The sequence below is a fragment of the Limanda limanda genome, chromosome 22 (genome assembly GCF_963576545.1).
Source record: "Limanda limanda chromosome 22, fLimLim1.1, whole genome shotgun sequence".
In the NCBI taxonomy this organism is placed as follows: Eukaryota; Metazoa; Chordata; class Actinopteri; order Pleuronectiformes; family Pleuronectidae; genus Limanda; species Limanda limanda.
In genome coordinates, this window is record NC_083657.1 from 7,472,823 (window position 1) to 7,489,882 (window position 17,060).

Here is a 17,060-nt window from a genome sequence, read left to right on the forward strand (position 1 = left end):
GCTATTAATTAATTCATGTATTTGTAGCATATATCCAGACAACCCACATCTATTGTGTAATTGTGCCTATATCATGTACTTCATGTGTACATGAGGTGAGGGGTATTCAGCTGCAATCTGCAACTCCACCAGTAGATGTCACTAAATCCAAACACTGAACCTTTAAATCACATTTTATGTATTTATATATTCTTGTTATATTTTATATTATTTGAAGTCACATTATTACCTTTGCATTTCAAAGTTTCAACCTCACAAACCCGTATCACTAATCATCTATTTCTGTTTATTGCTTGTTGTTTCTTGGCATGCATGGTGTTCCCTACCAGCTGCTCAGAGGCTTAAAGTGCCTCCTCTGTGCAGCCCAACCAAAACAAAAGGTTGCCAGACAAGAATACACACCCAGAGTCTGAGTCTCGCACTCACAAGGAGGAGTGGAATACACACAAACAAGCAACACAACACACACACACCAGGGGCCTAAGTGAAGTATCAAATGATTATAGGTCCTTGAACTCCTCATCTAGATATGACGTGAGTGGATTCAGATGAAAACTTATGAGAGGCCTGTTTTTCTCAAGTGTAACCTCTCATTTCAGTCTCAGTTTCCTACTTGAAAAAAACCCACAATTTGCGTGTGTGAGTGAGGAGAAGAAACCCGGAAATGTGAGCTGTGAAGTGGAGGGGGTGGACCTGCGTGCGTGTGTGTGCGCAAAGTGCAGAGAGAGAGAGAGAGAGAGAGAGAGAGAGAGAGAGAGAGAGAGAGAGAGAGAGAGAGAGAGACTATTCCTCCAGTGAGCGTCCGTGGGAACAGCTTCACATCCACTCCTCATCTGATTTCACCCTCCTCTATTTGGGATAATTGGAATCAACTCGGATTTTTTTACTTTTCTTTGCCCTCACTTTGTTTTTGCTTCTGCTGGATGAAATGGAAATTACGCACTCGTCCTCCTCTGCGCTCATTCATCCGCGCTGACAAGTCGTGTAGGAAGGAGACGATGATCCAGGCTGCTGATGTGGAGAGTTAACACCAAGGAGGTTTAGTGTTTTCCTGTTTCTCCTGCTGCTGCTCTTCGTCTCTTCACCTCCACCTCCTCCTGACCTGAGGGTCCCACCAGATTCCCTCAGGTGTTGGTGGAACATCTCACAGCAGGGATGACTGTCAAACTGGACTTTGAGGAGTGTTTGAAAGACTCACCTCGATTCAGGTAAGAGTTCCACCTGCTTCACACGTTACTCACTGACTGTGATGATGGAGTCAATGGAGAAACTATGAACTGTGACTCATTACATTTAACGAGTTAAGATTAAGTTCCAGGGAAGTTGACACAATCTCAATTTCAGTTTGATTTGTTTGGCACCAAATATCAACATGAATTATTTTAAGGTTCTTTGCAAAGGGAGATCGATACCTTACAGAATTACAGAGAAACCTCACAGTTCACAGGGTGAGAAAAGGGGAGGAAAAAGAAGAGAGAGAGAGAGAGAGTGAGAGATTAATTAGCTCTGTCAGATTGGTTATTATAATAAAGAATAATGATGCTTATACAAGGATGTTATGATAAACAGTAGCACCTGTAAATAGGAGTAGCAATGATACTAATAATGCTGATAATAAATATAAAGACGATACTACTTCTACTTCATTTTCAGAATCAGAATTCTTTTAATTGCCAAGTATATTTGCACATACAGGAAATTGCCTTGGTGTGGTTGGTGCACTCTACATAGATAACAATCAGACATTAAACAACAATATATATATATATAAATATAAAACAAAACAATACATACAGTATACAGTATACAGTGAGAGAGCCTTTATTTAACAAGGAAGGTTCCACTTATGTACAATATCACCTCTACCAGGGAGTCAGGATGTGCAGCATGTAAAGTTAAATAAATAAAACATCAATACAAGCAGGGACAAATAACACACACACACACACACACAAATACACACACTGCACACACACAACAAACATAGACACATATGGAAATCTGTGGCTAAAATGAATTATGTAAAATAAAAAGCACATGTGTAAAGTTGGGAACAAGGAGAATGTCCCCTTGTTCTAAAGCTGCGGATAAAACATTATGCACACTTGTGTTTATTTTTCATGTAACTACCATTTACAGTGATGCACGGTGGTTTTATTGTGTTGTTGTGGCCACTCAGGCTCCAAACAACACACAATTGTGTCGCTTGAAATCCGTATTCCAGGGTCAAGCCGTGTCTTGTCGTTGTAGGTGTTTGGTCAATAAAGGGAACAACACGTGCAGGCCTGCAGGGCTGAAGCCTCTGATCCCAGGTCTGATTAAAGTCTGTCACTGAGCCACAGGAAGCTTCTACTGCCCCGGAAAGTCTGAATATTTCATTAGAAGAATCTCAATAAAGGTTACAAGTTGAAATGTCGGTATTAAAAAACTGGAAATTCCAACATTCTTCATATCCCCATTGATTTACAGCGTATTTCCAACCGATATAACCTCATTTTAAAGTTTCGAAAGTGCCTAACCAAGCTGTCACTGTAGCTGTCGTGTGTGTCGGCCACACTCGATCTTTCTTTCAACATCTGGTGTAACCAAAAGGGAAGTGTCACTAGGTTGGTTATGCAAGCAGCTCCTGACTCTTTGGCCGGGCCTGGGTGTGCCCTGGTCGTTCTCCGGCGTCCCGCCTGAGGCCTGGTGGCTGCTGTCATCCCCCCCCTGCAGCTGATCTGGCATATTTCAGCCGTGAGTCTCAGCCTCACTTTCTCACCCCCTCTCCCTCCCTCCCTCCCTTCGTCTGCCTCTATTGGATTCAAGAGACTCGCACAGTGGTGGAAAGTCTGAGTCGTGGCAGCTGTGGCGGTGAGGTCTCGTGTCAGGGTTAGAGAAGCAGACTGGCTGAAGGGGAAAGAGAGGAAGAGGAATGAGAAGGAACGAGAAGGAAGGCCGGAGACGAACCAGCAGAAAGACAGAAAAGTGAACCGACACTGCTGCCACCTGTTGCTAGGTAACGGCGCGAGGTGGGAGGGCGACAGGAAGTGAGACGAGATGTGCCGAGGTGATCTGCAGGAGTAGACAGGAAGTGTGTGCTCTGCGGGGAGAACCGCGGCGGAAACTCAAACTAACTCGCTCTCGTACTCTCTCCCTCTCTCAGTTCAGTGACAAATGAAGTGTCGCTTTAACGTCCCATCTCCCCCCCCCCCCCCCGTGGCCTCCTGATGCCCTTTCCCGTCCTCCCCTCCCCTGGCTTTCCATCTCTCCCTCCCTCCTTATCCGACACATTTCAAGAGGCCGTGACCTCAGGCTTTGATGCCAGCATCCCCGCACTAACAAACACAGGAACACAAACACTCACTGTCTGCCCAGGCCCTCCTCTCTCTTCTCTCTCTCTCTCTCTCTTCTCTCTCTTCTCTCTCTCTGTGTCTCTGTACTGTCGGTGGAAGGCAGCGGAAACCACATAGTTGAGCTGTTGGTTTGAGAAAGGACGATGCCGACTCTCTCACCAAAAAAAACAGTCATGCACACACATTTCTGAGGCTCTTCTGTGCAATCGATCCGACGCCGCGGAGCAACAACATTGGATGTTTGTCTCTAACGTCTCAGTGTGGCGTCCTTTGTAAAATTCTACCCAAGGTCACAGAGTTTCTAAAGATACTAAAGACGTCAAGCTAATTTGCAATGAAGTGACTATAAATAGATGCACAAGACTTGAAATAGCCCCCTGCCATGGAATCTGTGGCGTACTGAGTCATAGTAACATTGGGAGTGTTGAGTAAAAGGTATTTTTAAATTGATGTGGATTTTTTGAAGATGAAGAAGAGAGTGTCAACTACTTAATTGTCCTTAAAGAACACAGCACATAAGTAAACAGTGATCTTGTTTTCTTTGTTTATTTTTTTTATTAGTGATGATTCATTCTTATACTTATCACTGTGTTTATATAATTGATTATTTATCCCTTATTTGGATTAGAAGTCCTTCTCTTAAATTTCCTTTTCTTGTTTTGAACAACAACAAAAAACAAACAAGTTGTAAAAAAATATTTCAATGAACTGTGACGTAAAAGAGACAAAAGCTGAATTTTGAGAAGATGAAGTCAATGAATGTTTGTCACATTCACACGATAAACGACTCAAATAATTCATCAAATTTATCCACTAATTCCTCTATTGACTCAAAGATTAATGGACTGAAAACCATTGAATGACTTCAGCCAAACTCACGACATGTTTGACACTGATTTGTCGTCATAAAGATACAACAGCAGGAGTTTTAACGCACTAGGGTTCAGGTGTTACAGTTTATGTATAGTGACCTTTGTGTGAATCTTTCCCTTTCAGAGCTGAGATTGAAGTCGTCCAAACTGACGTCAGCGAACTCGAGACGCGGTTAGAAAAGGTGAGACACACACATGCACAGACACTCTCCCCATGTGATAGGACAGTGAAGTGAAAGGTGTGAAGTGGTTGAGGTACATTCACCTGGAATCGAACAGGAAGTAGCTGCAGGTGCCGCTTCCTCTTTGCATTGTCCTGGCACAGAAAGAAGTTCTGCTTCCATTCAATACGGCATATTCCACACGACGTGTTTATGTTTGTTCGAGAGGTCACATGCTCCGTGTGTGTTCCCTGATATTTGATATTTATACGTCACTCTACATAATTTAAAATTACAGCTACACAGGTTTCTATGTGTTCTGTAGTTTATTTAATAGATACAGATGGTAAGTCCTGTACATGTGGGCGATTTTAAGTGCAGCAGCAGGGAGACGCCGTCACTAAGACAAACAGGATGAACCGGGTTCGAGGCCTGAGGGCAGCTCTGCTTTGTGCGAGTTCCCTTGAGCAAGACTCTGTAGCAGCTCCAGTAAACTTTGACCTCAGTGGCAAAGAGGCAGAGAGATTTCCCTGGCAGCTGAAACACCAGCCACGCTGCATCATTAACAAAAAATCCAAAAATCAAAGTTTAGTTTTTCACTATGGCCAGAAATAAAACACACTTCATCTTGAAGTGCTTTCTACGAGGTGCGGTTACGTCAGTGTTGTGTTAACAATTTGTTCTGCCTCCTCCACTGTAAAATATCACATCCCAGTAAATAAATCCAGTTTTTAAAATCACCTCCCAGCCTGTAAAAACCTCTCCTATAGCTTTATTCATTATCGTCTCACTCTGATAGCTTCAGTTCTTGAATGTGACGTCTCCAGGAGTCACTCCTTGTTAGCTTTTATTATCTCAAAACTGATTATGATTATATTTGTGCTGTGTTTGCTTCCTGCAGCTCGTGAAACAATGCCAGGCCATGCTGGAGGCCGGCAGGGTCTACTGCCAGACCAGCAAGAGCTTCGTCAACGGCCTCCGAGAGCTGGGACACCAGTGCTCCGGGGACAAGACCATGGAGGTGAGAAGAGCTCATGTTCTCCCTCATTTAGTGTTAAACCATAAGCTGTGTATAAAGATGGACGACGCGTCTCCACTACCTTGCACAATCCACAAAGAAAGCCAAAATAAACAAACGCTGCCATCCTGCACCAAAGGCAGTTTTCTATCAATATTGTGTCATAAGAAAAACCTAAAAGGACGTTAGTTTGGGTCATGTACCATCTGCTAACATGGAGGAGGCAAGGCTTATGGCGTTAACTGCAGCCAGCCACAAGGGTGCGCTGGGGACTCTTTGGCTTCACTTTTGGGGAGCTGTCATATCGCCCATCTTTATAAACAGTCTGTGTTAAACCATCATTTCCCCCTCTAAGATTACAAGAGAATCCAATACTGCATATTTCATACAAATCTTGTTTAACCTTTATTTGATGTGTGAGTGAATTGGACTGAGTCTAATCTGGAATCTCTGTCCCGCAGGAGTGTTTGGACAAGATTTCCAAAAAGCTGTCGGTTATCTTGGAGGCGCAGGGGGTGAGTCTGTCTGTCGAGAGCGTTTGAAAGTTTCTGCCTCCGGACAGAAAGTTTCCACGCCGGTCGTGACGCTTATCAGCGGCAGTATGTGGTCAAGCAAGATTGCAGCGAGCTTTACGATTGACATTTACCCGTTGTTGTGTGTGTGTGTCTCCTCCACCCTGTCAGGAAGTGATCGAGACCACACAGAAGTCTGTCAAGACCAAGCTGCAGAACTTTGTCAAAGAGTGAGTGAGCTGTTTATACATCACGCCTCCTTCCTTGGTTTTCTCCTCCTCTCTCCCTCAAACAACTCAACCCGTCTCCCTCTGCATGAACCTTCATTTTCCCTTCTCCTCACACCCTGTCTTGTGTTAACAGGAGTCATTATTTCCCATTGGATGTTAAGCCAGAGACACATTATCTCTAAGTTTCGACAACGTGTCTCTGCTTCCTCCCGTTGGCATGTGATCGCTACTTACAAGTCATACTCTAGTGCGCCCATCCTTAAACTGCGTGATTTTACAAACGTATCTGTCAAATAAAGAGTGATCTTCCTCTCTTGTGCCCTTCCTGTCCCTCAGAGATGTCCGTCGGTTCAAGGAAGTGCGTAAGGAGTTTGAGCGCAGCAGCGAAACCCTGGAGGGGGCGCTGGTGAGAAACGGTCAGGCACCAAAGGGGAAGATACACGAAGTGGAGGAGTCGAGCAAAGCTCTGCTCGATGCACGCAGGACCTTTCGGTCGGAGGCCTTGGACTACGTCCTGGAGGTGAGAAATCACAGTTTCATCAATCCATTCACTTGTGTGTGTGTTTAAAAACATAAATATACACATTTGGTCTACAAACAAGAGGTTTAAAGACTTCCAGCATTTACACAACACTAATGACACCTTTCAGAGCCTTTAGCCTTCATATAACCAGTGGATCCAGCTATACAAACACAGCCGAGTTGTGCCTCTGCTGTTTTGAATAATAACAAATAATTGACTCGGGGCTCTTCTCCAGCTCCGTGGTTGTGTTTCGTCATCTCAACCAGCCTGGTTGAGTGTCTGGTTCTGGAAATATGAAGTTTTCTGAAACCGCTGCTTCCTTTTCGTTCCAGATCAATGTCATCGAGGCCAAGAAGAAGACCGACATTCTCATGGCAGTGAGTTCACGCCGACCTATTTCTTTTACTCCATTTCTTTGCGCCTGTAGCTTCAAAGACGTTAAAGTCAAAGAGTTGAATGTAAACGTCTCGTGCTTCCTGTCAGATGTTGTCCCTGATGGAGTCTCAGGCCCAGTTCTTCCAACAAGGCCACGAGTCGCTGTCCGAACTGGACACGTATCGACAGAGGCTGAATGATGAGGTAACTGATAGAGCCTGACTGGTGTGTGTGTGTGTGTGTGTGTGTGTACAAAATAAATCAACAATGCATGGACAAACTTTCACCACCTTAACTAGAAATATTTCATACATGTTTGTGTACAATTGTCCACATGGTTTCTTTAATGATAGGATATAAAATGGTGTTATTTGAGAGGGGGTGGGGCTGAGGAGTCACCAGCTGACATCACACTTCCATCGTGACAGGAAACAGTGAGCAACAACAGGAAATATTTCAAATGTCTGTGTGTGTGTGTGTGTCTGTGTGTGTGTGCTAATTCCTGTGTTTCTTCGCTATGGAAAAACACAAAAAAAGTGTTGGCACCTTCGACCTTGAGCTTTACCGTAGAACGGAGTTGTCGCTAAATGAAACAGGATGTGTCTCAGTGGCCGAACTCGAACCACAGAGAAGCTCTTCCTGTTTCGACAGGAAACAACAGGGATGGTGAGACAGGGCGATGGAGAGACAAGGACGAGGGAGAGATGAGCAGTGGTGCCGTTGCTCAGTTCGTCACAGAGTGTTCTACACAAACACACAAAAAAGGGAGCGTTTCCCTATTAGACAGAAAAGACCGAACGAAACGAGAACATGAAACTTTTACTTGTGAGGATTTCACAGGTTTTCAGATCACTAATCCTTAAGTAGGACATTTGTCTTTACTTCTCTAGTTTTTCACCAGTTGTTACTCGGACTCAAATACCAGTCAAAGGTCAAAGGTCACAGTGACCTCACATGAATCTGGGGACAAGATGTATGTAGATGGACACTGCACTGGTTTTACTGAGGCCTACAGCTGCAGGACTGTAGTTCTACTTTAACAAATGTATTTCAACTCAAGGAATATAAATCATTTGAAAAAATCAATCAGGAGAGTGACTTCCCTCCACTTCTGTTTTAACAGCACACCCAGTTTGTCCTGAGCGCAGCCAGAGACAAGAGGGACATGGAGCAGAGACACTCTGCCATCAAGAAGAAGGTAAAAGAGACAGTTGGGTCAAATCCAAATATAAATCCTGCCGATCCTGCAACTACAGCTCTCCACTCCCTTCCTTATATTAAATTATTTTTATCTCTTTTTATTCACTTCCAGTAATAACATATATCTTTTGTTATTTTAGCTTTTAAAGTCTTGTCTTTGGTATTTAATCATCTTCTAATATTCTAACTGTAAAAATACTTTATTCCCAAGGTGTCCTATTTTTCTTTTCTTCCACATGTTCCTTATCCTCTGTCATACAGATTGATTGATTGATTGTAATTTCATCTTTCTAAAATATTCGCAGGACATCACCTACGATGACTCCATCATGGATTTCAATGCAGACGCACCTAATGGGATTGCCATGGAAGGATACCTCTATAAGAGAGCCAGCAATGCCTTCAAGACCTGGAGCAGGTATAAGTTCACTTGGAACATAAAATAAACCAAATATCCACTGTTTTGTGAAGTAATAATATTTGTAAAGGTCCAGTATTTGTCTTCTTCTGTCTGCGCTTGAGCAACAGTGAACCTTTTCGTTTTCTTTCTCCTCTCCAGACGCTGGTTCTCAATTCAAAAGAATCAGCTGGTTTATCAGAAGAAGTTCAAGGTATATTTCAGAGGGCCTCTTTAAAAAGCAATTTTTCTTAGAACATGTATTTAGAGACAGATGTTCACATGTAAGCGAGCACACGGCCGCGGTCTTACCTCCGTGTTTGTGCTCTCTGCGTCTCTCTCTCTCTCTCTCTCTCTCTCTCTCAGGAGCAGCCCACGGTTGTGGTGGAGGACTTGCGTCTCTGCACCGTGAAGCACAGCGCGGAAAACGAGCGGCGCTTCTGCTTTGAGGTGGTCTCCCCGTCCAAGTGAGTTTGCATGAGTGAGCGTTCCTAATGACGTTCGTGCATAAATGTGTGTTTTCATCAGTGCACAGGAATAAAGGGTCCCGCAGAAAGAAATGAGGTGATTACAGTGTTTGTCTGTGTGTGTGTGTGTGTAGGTGTTGTCTGTTGCAGGCCGATTCGGAGAGGCAGCAGCTAGCGTGGATCAGTGCCGTCCAAAACAGCATCGCCTCGGCCTTTCAGGAGTGCAGAGAGGACTCACACAGCCCAGTGAGAACACACACACACACACACACATTATTATCTTCTATAAATACATTTTTATGTGGGAGTTATTCGCCTCTTTGTGTGTCCCCTCACTCTTTTATGTGTCTGTGTGTGTGTGTTTATCAGAGACAGCGCTGCAGCTCGGTGTCTGCGGGCAACTTGTTAGGGGGGGGAGGAGGAGGAGGGGGAGGAGGAGGCGAGGAGAACGGGGGCCTCAAGGCGCTGGAGGAGGTGCAGGCGATCCCGGGGAACCAGCAGTGCTGCGACTGCGGAGAGCCCGGTCCCGACTGGGCCTCCATCAACCTGGGCATCACGCTCTGCATCGTCTGCTCGGGAATACACAGGTAGAGTGCACACACGCACACACACTTGCACACACACACACACACATGCAGACACGTGCACACACTTGGCTTGAGCTCTAATAGTTTTGTTTCCTCAACAGGAGCCTGGGAGTCCATTTCTCCAAAGTGCGCTCGCTCACTCTGGACTCCTGGGAGCCAGAGCTCGTTAAGGTAATTCCCTCTTTTTAACTACACAACCTTGTTATTGCCTTTTTCTCTGTTGTTAACAAAACGCCCCAGTGATTACGCAACACACAATGTAACAGTTCACTTACATTTCTTCTCTTTATGTCTCTAGTTGATGTGTGAATTAGGAAACACAGTCATTAACAGGATCTACGAGGCGCGCATCGACGAGATCACCATCAAGAAGCCACATCCCAGCAGTCCCAGGTATTAACCAGCAATATCCATCCAGTCTGCAGTTTCACCGATTCTGCTCGGGCCGTTTAGTTTACACAAGCCTGGAACACTGAGTCAGATGGTTTTAATTATTCTATCTGAACCAAAACATTTTAATTTCTGTCCCTCGCCTGAGAATTAGTTTTCCTTGCATTTGCTTTTCCCCAAAATTCCGTAAATGGAGATGTTGCCTGAATTATAATATTATATATCGTACAGTATAAATATGTATTAAAAAGTAATTTATCACTTCACTTGTTCTAGATAAAAAATATTATATTTCAAGACGTTAAAGCAGCATAAAACATCAATCCAAAATATAAAAATAAAAGTAAATAAAGTAAAAAATTCAAAAAGCCTCACAGAGAGATGAAAGCTTTGTATTTGAAATGAACGTTATTAAAACCTTTACCATTTCTGGTCTCAGCTGCTGACTCATTCCAGGGATTAGAGTCCTTTAGCCTTTTACTCACTTATCCACATTTAGACTTCAAACCCGTCGTTGATGATTTTCTTGCATCAGTATTGAGGCGCATGTTGTTTTCACCTTGTGAGTGTGTGTGTGTGTGTGTTGTCATGGCAAAATGTGGGCCTACTGTAGCAGAAACCCCCAAAGACGTGGTTTGGAGGACTTTGGCTGAAGTGCATACGTCTCTGTGTGTGTGTGTGTGTGTGTGTGTCATCGTAATAACGTCACAACTGTGCACGACACAGCCACAGAACTCCCCAGGTGTGCATTGTTGTTGAAAGAAGGGTGTGTGCTCGTGTTTAATGACGTCTGAGCACTTATGGACTGGAATGTGTTGAACGCTGGAGATAAGAAATCAATCTCTTCCTGCTGTTTAATCAACGGCTTCACACAAAGAGGATATCATTTCATATTTGTTTTGCACTAATATTAAACCGGATCGGCTGCAGCTCTCCACAGCCGACAACTCTTTTCACACTTATCTTTCTGAACTTCCTCTTGTCTCCTCTCATGCGTCGCAGCAGACAGGAAGTGCCACAGGTACGAGATGCACGTGGTTAACAGCGTGACTTCAGAGTCTGGAAACTTGTCGTGAAGCTGCATGAAGTCTTGTCATATGTTGTTTAATCATTGTAGTGTCTCGCTCAGATATTTAAATATAACCTTTTTTTGCCATATTTATATTTGTACGTATATAGTTAGACTTGTGTGATGGTACACAGCTGATACACATGGATTAAAATATTCTTTACGTTATATAGAAGGCTTACATTTTGTGTTTTTTAATCCTAGATAGATTTGTTTTTAGCTGAATTTATGACTTAATTAAACTGGAATGGCTTTCAGGGAGACACAACGCAGATGAAAATACAATCTCAGTTCTCTATAGACCTGTGTGTAACATTCTTGTTGCACAGCAGCACAACCAAGTAGTGGAGTCACACTGAGAGAGTGTGAAGCAAACTGACAAACACAACCCTGCATGTTGTCGCCTTTTGTTTTTTCTACATTGTCTCATCTGTCACTTTTTCTCCTTTTCAACTTGTTCACACTCTTTCTGTCCGATCTTTCTTTCTCTGCCCCTCAGACCAGACAAGGAGACGTGGATTCGATCGAAATATGTTGAGAAGAAGTTCATCAAAAAGCTGCCGGAGACCGGACGCAACCCCCCGCAGAGGCGCTCCAGCGGCAAGAAGAGCCGGACCCCCACGCAGGAGCGCCCCCTGGAGCGGCCGCCGCTCAAACCCAAACCCAACCGGGCCACGCTGCCAAGGGTCACAGGTAAAAGAGGAGAGACGAGAGGAAGGGAAGCAGGAAGTGGAAACATGTGGGCTGATAAAAGTGTCAACACACGGCTGGTTTCCTCTGAGTTCATCTGTAGCTGATGGTCACAAAACACACACACACACACACACACACACACACACACACACGTAAAGACACACAGCAGAGCATGTCTTAGGATTATCAACTTTTGCTGGATCACCAAGTCTAGGGACTGTGTGTGTGTGTGTGTGTGTGTGTGTGTGTGTGTGTGTGTGTGTGTGTGTGTGTGTGTGTGTGTGTGTGTGTGTGTGTGTGTGTGTGTGTGTGTGTGTGTGTGTGTGTGTGTGTGTGTGTGTGTGTGTGTGTGTGTGTGTGTCCGTGTGTTGATGGAGTTGTCAGCAGGATAAACCAGTAATCATGGCTCTCTCTCACTCTCTCTCTCACACACAACAACTGTCTCTCTCTCTCTTTACTCAGGGCTGACCCCTAGTGACCTCGTCCAAAAGAATAATACAAGCCCTCACAAAAGTAAGATACAACACACACACACACACACACACACACACACACACACACAGATGTACACAGTGGGATAAACATGGACTGTACATGTGTCATACCACATTATAACTATTAAATTAGGTCGTCGTCACGGCTACACTATCAAGTCTCTAAACGTCATTTCTCCTTTGGAAACAACCCAATAAACTCTCGCCTCCCTCAGACGTGGAGGAAGAAGAGGAGGACCTGAGCGGACTCCACCCCGGGGCACTGCTGTACCGCTCCGCCGCCCTGCAGAACTTCCCCGTCATGGCCGACGCTCTGGCTCACGGCGCCGACGTCAACTGGGTCAACGCGGCCGAGGAGTCCAGCACGCCGCTGATCCAGGCCGTCTCCGCGGTGAGTGGAAACCACTGCTACACATCCACCCGATCATATTTACACTCGAGAGGACGGATCCTGACGGTGTTAAACCCTCTGACCTTTGCTTCAAGCGCCACCTGCAGGCCAATTCTGAATTGAGTTTAATTAAATAAATAAATCCTACTGATGCTCAAGCTAAGTTCCAACTATTACACAAGCCAAACTAAAGATGTAGATGTCATGAAGTGCGTTGAACACAGCTGGCTCTTGACTGGGGGACAAACCTCTAATAGCTTTCCTGTTGCACCACCCAGCAATTAAAATACACTTTGAACTAAAAATATCTGAGCTCCTTCATGCAACTTAGAGGGATAAAGCCTCGGGATAACCGTGGCGTTTTTTAAACTGGGACAAATCCAAGAATAACAAACCTGTCGTGAGTTTTCCCTCTAGGTGCCACCAGCAGCGTTTTATAACTTTAGTCTGTAGGTGAAAGTTGTCTTAATATATGATTGTGTTGTTGTTGTTTGGAGCAGAACGCCCTGGCTGCCTGTGAGTTCCTGCTGCAGAACGGTGCCAACGTGAACCAGGCCGACAGCAGCGGGAGAGGACCGCTGCACCACGGCACCATCCTGGGCCACACTGGGTACAACACACTTTCTCAAACACAAACACACACACACAGACACACACAAGCTGTCAAGCATATGTCGAAGAGGAAGAGACGTGACAAAGACAGAAGGGAATGTCTCTCAGGGATTTTGCAATTCAAGAGACAAAAAACAAGCTATCAGACTAACAACAATCAGATATCTATCCCTTCATTATCTCGACCGTTTGACCTTTGAGCAATTATGTGGCAAAAAAAGTCTCAACTGCTAAATTACCGGATCGTTTTTTCATCTTGTGATTAATAGGTATTGACACAGGTTCGTTCTTCAGAGAGAAATACGAGGACACTTAAAAAAGTCACACAAAATCTATTGGAGCTTCCAGGCACGGAGCCAAAATCCATTAACCGAGTTAAATAGATTCCCCCTCTTTGCCCAGATGACATTTCTCTCTCGTGTGAAGTGGGAAATCTCAGCGTATAGGAAAACGTGAAGTGAAACAAGCTGCTTTCACTAATGTAACACTTCACTTTTGGATGTGTTATATAACTGAGGACATCTGACGTGACTTATATTTTTAGCTGAGCAGAAACACTTTTACGAGATGAACGAACGTGACAGTTTGTTTGACCCACGTTTTTTGGAAATGGAAAGTATTTCACAGCTTATCAGAAAGCAAAGGCTGAATCTGGCTCTTATCTCCTCGGGGCCGGGGTCGGATTGCAGAGATAGAGACAAAACATGATTTGTGATAACAGAGCAAGAATGTCAAGTGATGGAGACAAACGTGTCTGAGATTCCTGGAGGATGATTCCCCCCCTTTTTTGACCAAATAAGTCAGTAACCAGGAAGTAAGAAACCCCAGGAGCTTCGGCACATTTCTGTTTGTATTTCTACCCAAATTGCAAGAATTGTGAAGATTCAACGACCAAAAAAGAAGAGATGCAGTTTTCACACATAATCAAGCCACATCAGAGTCTATAGGCCATGGTCATGCCACACACACACACACACACACACACACACACACACACACACACACACACACACACACACACACACACACACACACACACACACACACACACACACACACACACACACACACACACACACACACACACACACACACACACACACACACACACACACACACACACACACACACACACACGCAGTCTCTTTTGATGCATCTCTTCTCTTCCTCCAGGTTGGTTTGTCTCTTCTTGAAGCGAGGAGCCGACTACAACGCCAAAGACAAGAACCAGAAAGACCCCATAACCATCGCCGTGGACAACGCCAACGCCGACATCGTCACGTTGTGAGTGTCCCGAGACGAGAGAACCCCCCCGACGTGACATTTCCACTCCTCTAACCGCCATCTATGCTCTCTTGTTTCAGGCTGCGGATCGCCAAGATGAACAAGGAGATGCGGGAGATGGACGGAGCGTTCGGCCAACCAGGTCACTCAAAGGGGCCGGGATCGGGGGGGGTGTTGGGCGGGAGTGGAGGTGGGATGGCCCACACCAGAAAGAGCATGCAGGCTATAAAGAACCATATCAGTGGCTGGGGTCTGGGGGGGGGGAATGGCTAGTGGGGGTAAAAATTGGACCTGCAATGGGATTGAAAACACTTGTGGATCTTTAAGGAAATAAACATGATTAAAAACAGAAGGATAAAAGCCAGAACACGGGGTACGAAGGTTGAAAGGACATAAATGAAAACAGATTTGTCGGGAGAAACAAAGAATGAACATTTGTGTGAAGTTTGTCTTCACATGCACATCCACATGCACTTTGAGCTACAAACGCACATCATCCTGCACTTTGAAAATCCACACAAATCTCCAAAGACCAGAAACAGAAAGTAGCTTTATGTGGTTGTTTCCTATGTTTTTTCTGTTGTGTGCTTAAGTGTGTGTATATGTCTGTATGTTCTATGATATATGTGTATTTGGGATATTTTTTATATGTGCAGATGTTTGTTTTTTATGAGCTCAATTCAGTTGGGCTCGGCTCTCGAGGACTATTCTGTGAATAGCGAGGCAGTTTGAGCTTTGACATTTTATAGGACGTGTTCTGTATTTTATCAGAACTTCCTGGTGCTAGGACGAGCTCTGTGCTTCAGGTTCACAGTGGGTTGTGTTTGCAATTTGTCATTTGGCTCCTTTTCAAGCTGCAGAGTCCATTCTTTCATGATCGAGTCACAGCTCCTCTTTTTTATCGAATCCCCGTTTTCCTCTCATGAAGGAATGGAGGATGAGGCTTGTGTCTGCTTTTAAACTGCTGGTCAGTATCTGACGTGCTGTGCTTTTTGTCGTTGTGTATGTGTGTGTGTCCTTGTCGAACGCACTCGTGTGCCTTTTGCCCTCTGCCCGCTGAGATGCCCGGCCGTCAACTGCTTGTTGAGTGTGCCCCCTACTGCACACTAAGAGGTACAGTGCACGTGCATGCCCTAATGTGTGTTCTGTTTGTTCAGCTGCATGCTTCCTGCTGTAGGGCTACAACTCAGGAAATAGCTGGTGGAGTTTAAAGTCATTCACACTCAATATATCCCCTTGAGCTTGATGTAGAGTTTAGAGACAGATGTTATGCTTCAAACACACATGTGCTCGGAAAGAAAGGAACGTTAAACCAAGAGTTAAAGAGCAGGAAAAGAAGGCATTCATTTGTCAATGCATGTTTGATCAACTTTTAAAAAACATGAAGGTTTTAAGGCTCATGTCGTCCTCTGTGATCTCTCCCAGGTGATGAAACGTACACGGACATCTTCAGGGACTTTTCTCACATGGCCTCCAACAACCCAGAGAAGCTCAAGCGCCGCAGCGCCGACCCCAAGTTCTAACCAGCTGCTGCCTCAAGCTCCCGTGTGCAACAGACACACGTACAGACAAACCTGCTTTACTCAAAAAACACACACAAACACACACACACACACACAGACACACACTCGCTTCCCCTGGCAGCGTTCCACACGCTCCGTCATAGCTCAGCTGGTGTTGACTTCAGAGCGGCACATCCTCACAACAGAGAATTCTTTGTGCGAGCACGTCAGAGCAGAACAATCGCGTTGGAGTGGAAGCGGCGGAGCAGCTTTGTGAGACGGCGTGAGGCGTCTTCATGTCCAGCAGAGGGAAACGCCACCGCTCTGCCAAGAGCTCCTAATTAAATCCAGTAAATCTGTTTTTTTTTTCTTTGGTTTAAACCAAAACCATCTGATTTGTGTTCCTCGTCCGTCCTTCGAATTTTTACATGAGAAGTATGTTTGTTGGAAATGGACTCAAAGGGTGAATTCTTTTTTATCAGCCATTGAATAATAATGTATGCAGATTTTTACATTTGAACGATTTTCAGACACCGTTCATGTCTGTTTTGTGCAAAACCACGTGAGGTACTTGAGATTTGTATCGTCAAATAAAGTGAATCTTACTTTTAACTGTGTTTAAATGTTTCAAACTTTACATTATCAGAGCAATCTCCACAAACACCAAGGCCCGACAGTCCCCTTAATCTCAATTAAGCTGCACTAAACTCCACACACTTGTAGATATCAGTCCTCTAGAGGTGAATCCACAAATAAAGAAAATGTTGAAAGTCTATTTTTAGAGAAAGCAGAAAACCCTGACCCATACAGTTTCAAGTGTTGATGTCAAGGATACAAAGCTCCAGCAGAGGGAGCTGTTAGCTTGGGACGGAGCCTCTTAGCAAAAAGTTGAAGTAAAATATTATAAGAGACTGAGAAACCATAAGATAAACAAAACAAGCACATTAA

General features: G+C 44.5%; 1 protein-coding gene across 1 annotated transcript; it reads left to right on the forward strand.

Annotated features, from left to right (window-relative positions):
• The first annotated feature begins 794 nt into the window (after positions 1–794).
• On the forward strand, positions 795–16,724 carry acap1 (ArfGAP with coiled-coil, ankyrin repeat and PH domains 1). Its single transcript, XM_061066474.1, has 23 exons — positions 795–1,208; positions 4,332–4,389; positions 5,270–5,389; positions 5,848–5,901; positions 6,070–6,128; positions 6,465–6,648; positions 6,984–7,028; positions 7,135–7,230; positions 8,150–8,224; positions 8,532–8,644; positions 8,786–8,837; positions 8,990–9,090; positions 9,225–9,336; positions 9,460–9,677; positions 9,779–9,848; positions 9,976–10,070; positions 11,636–11,829; positions 12,292–12,342; positions 12,539–12,714; positions 13,215–13,324; positions 14,500–14,610; positions 14,691–14,752; positions 16,036–16,724. Exons 1-23 carry the CDS (start codon positions 1,156–1,158, stop codon positions 16,131–16,133), a joined length of 2,307 nt encoding a protein of 768 aa, XP_060922457.1. The 5' UTR covers positions 795–1,155; the 3' UTR covers positions 16,134–16,724.
• The last annotated feature ends 336 nt before the right edge of the window (positions 16,725–17,060 follow it).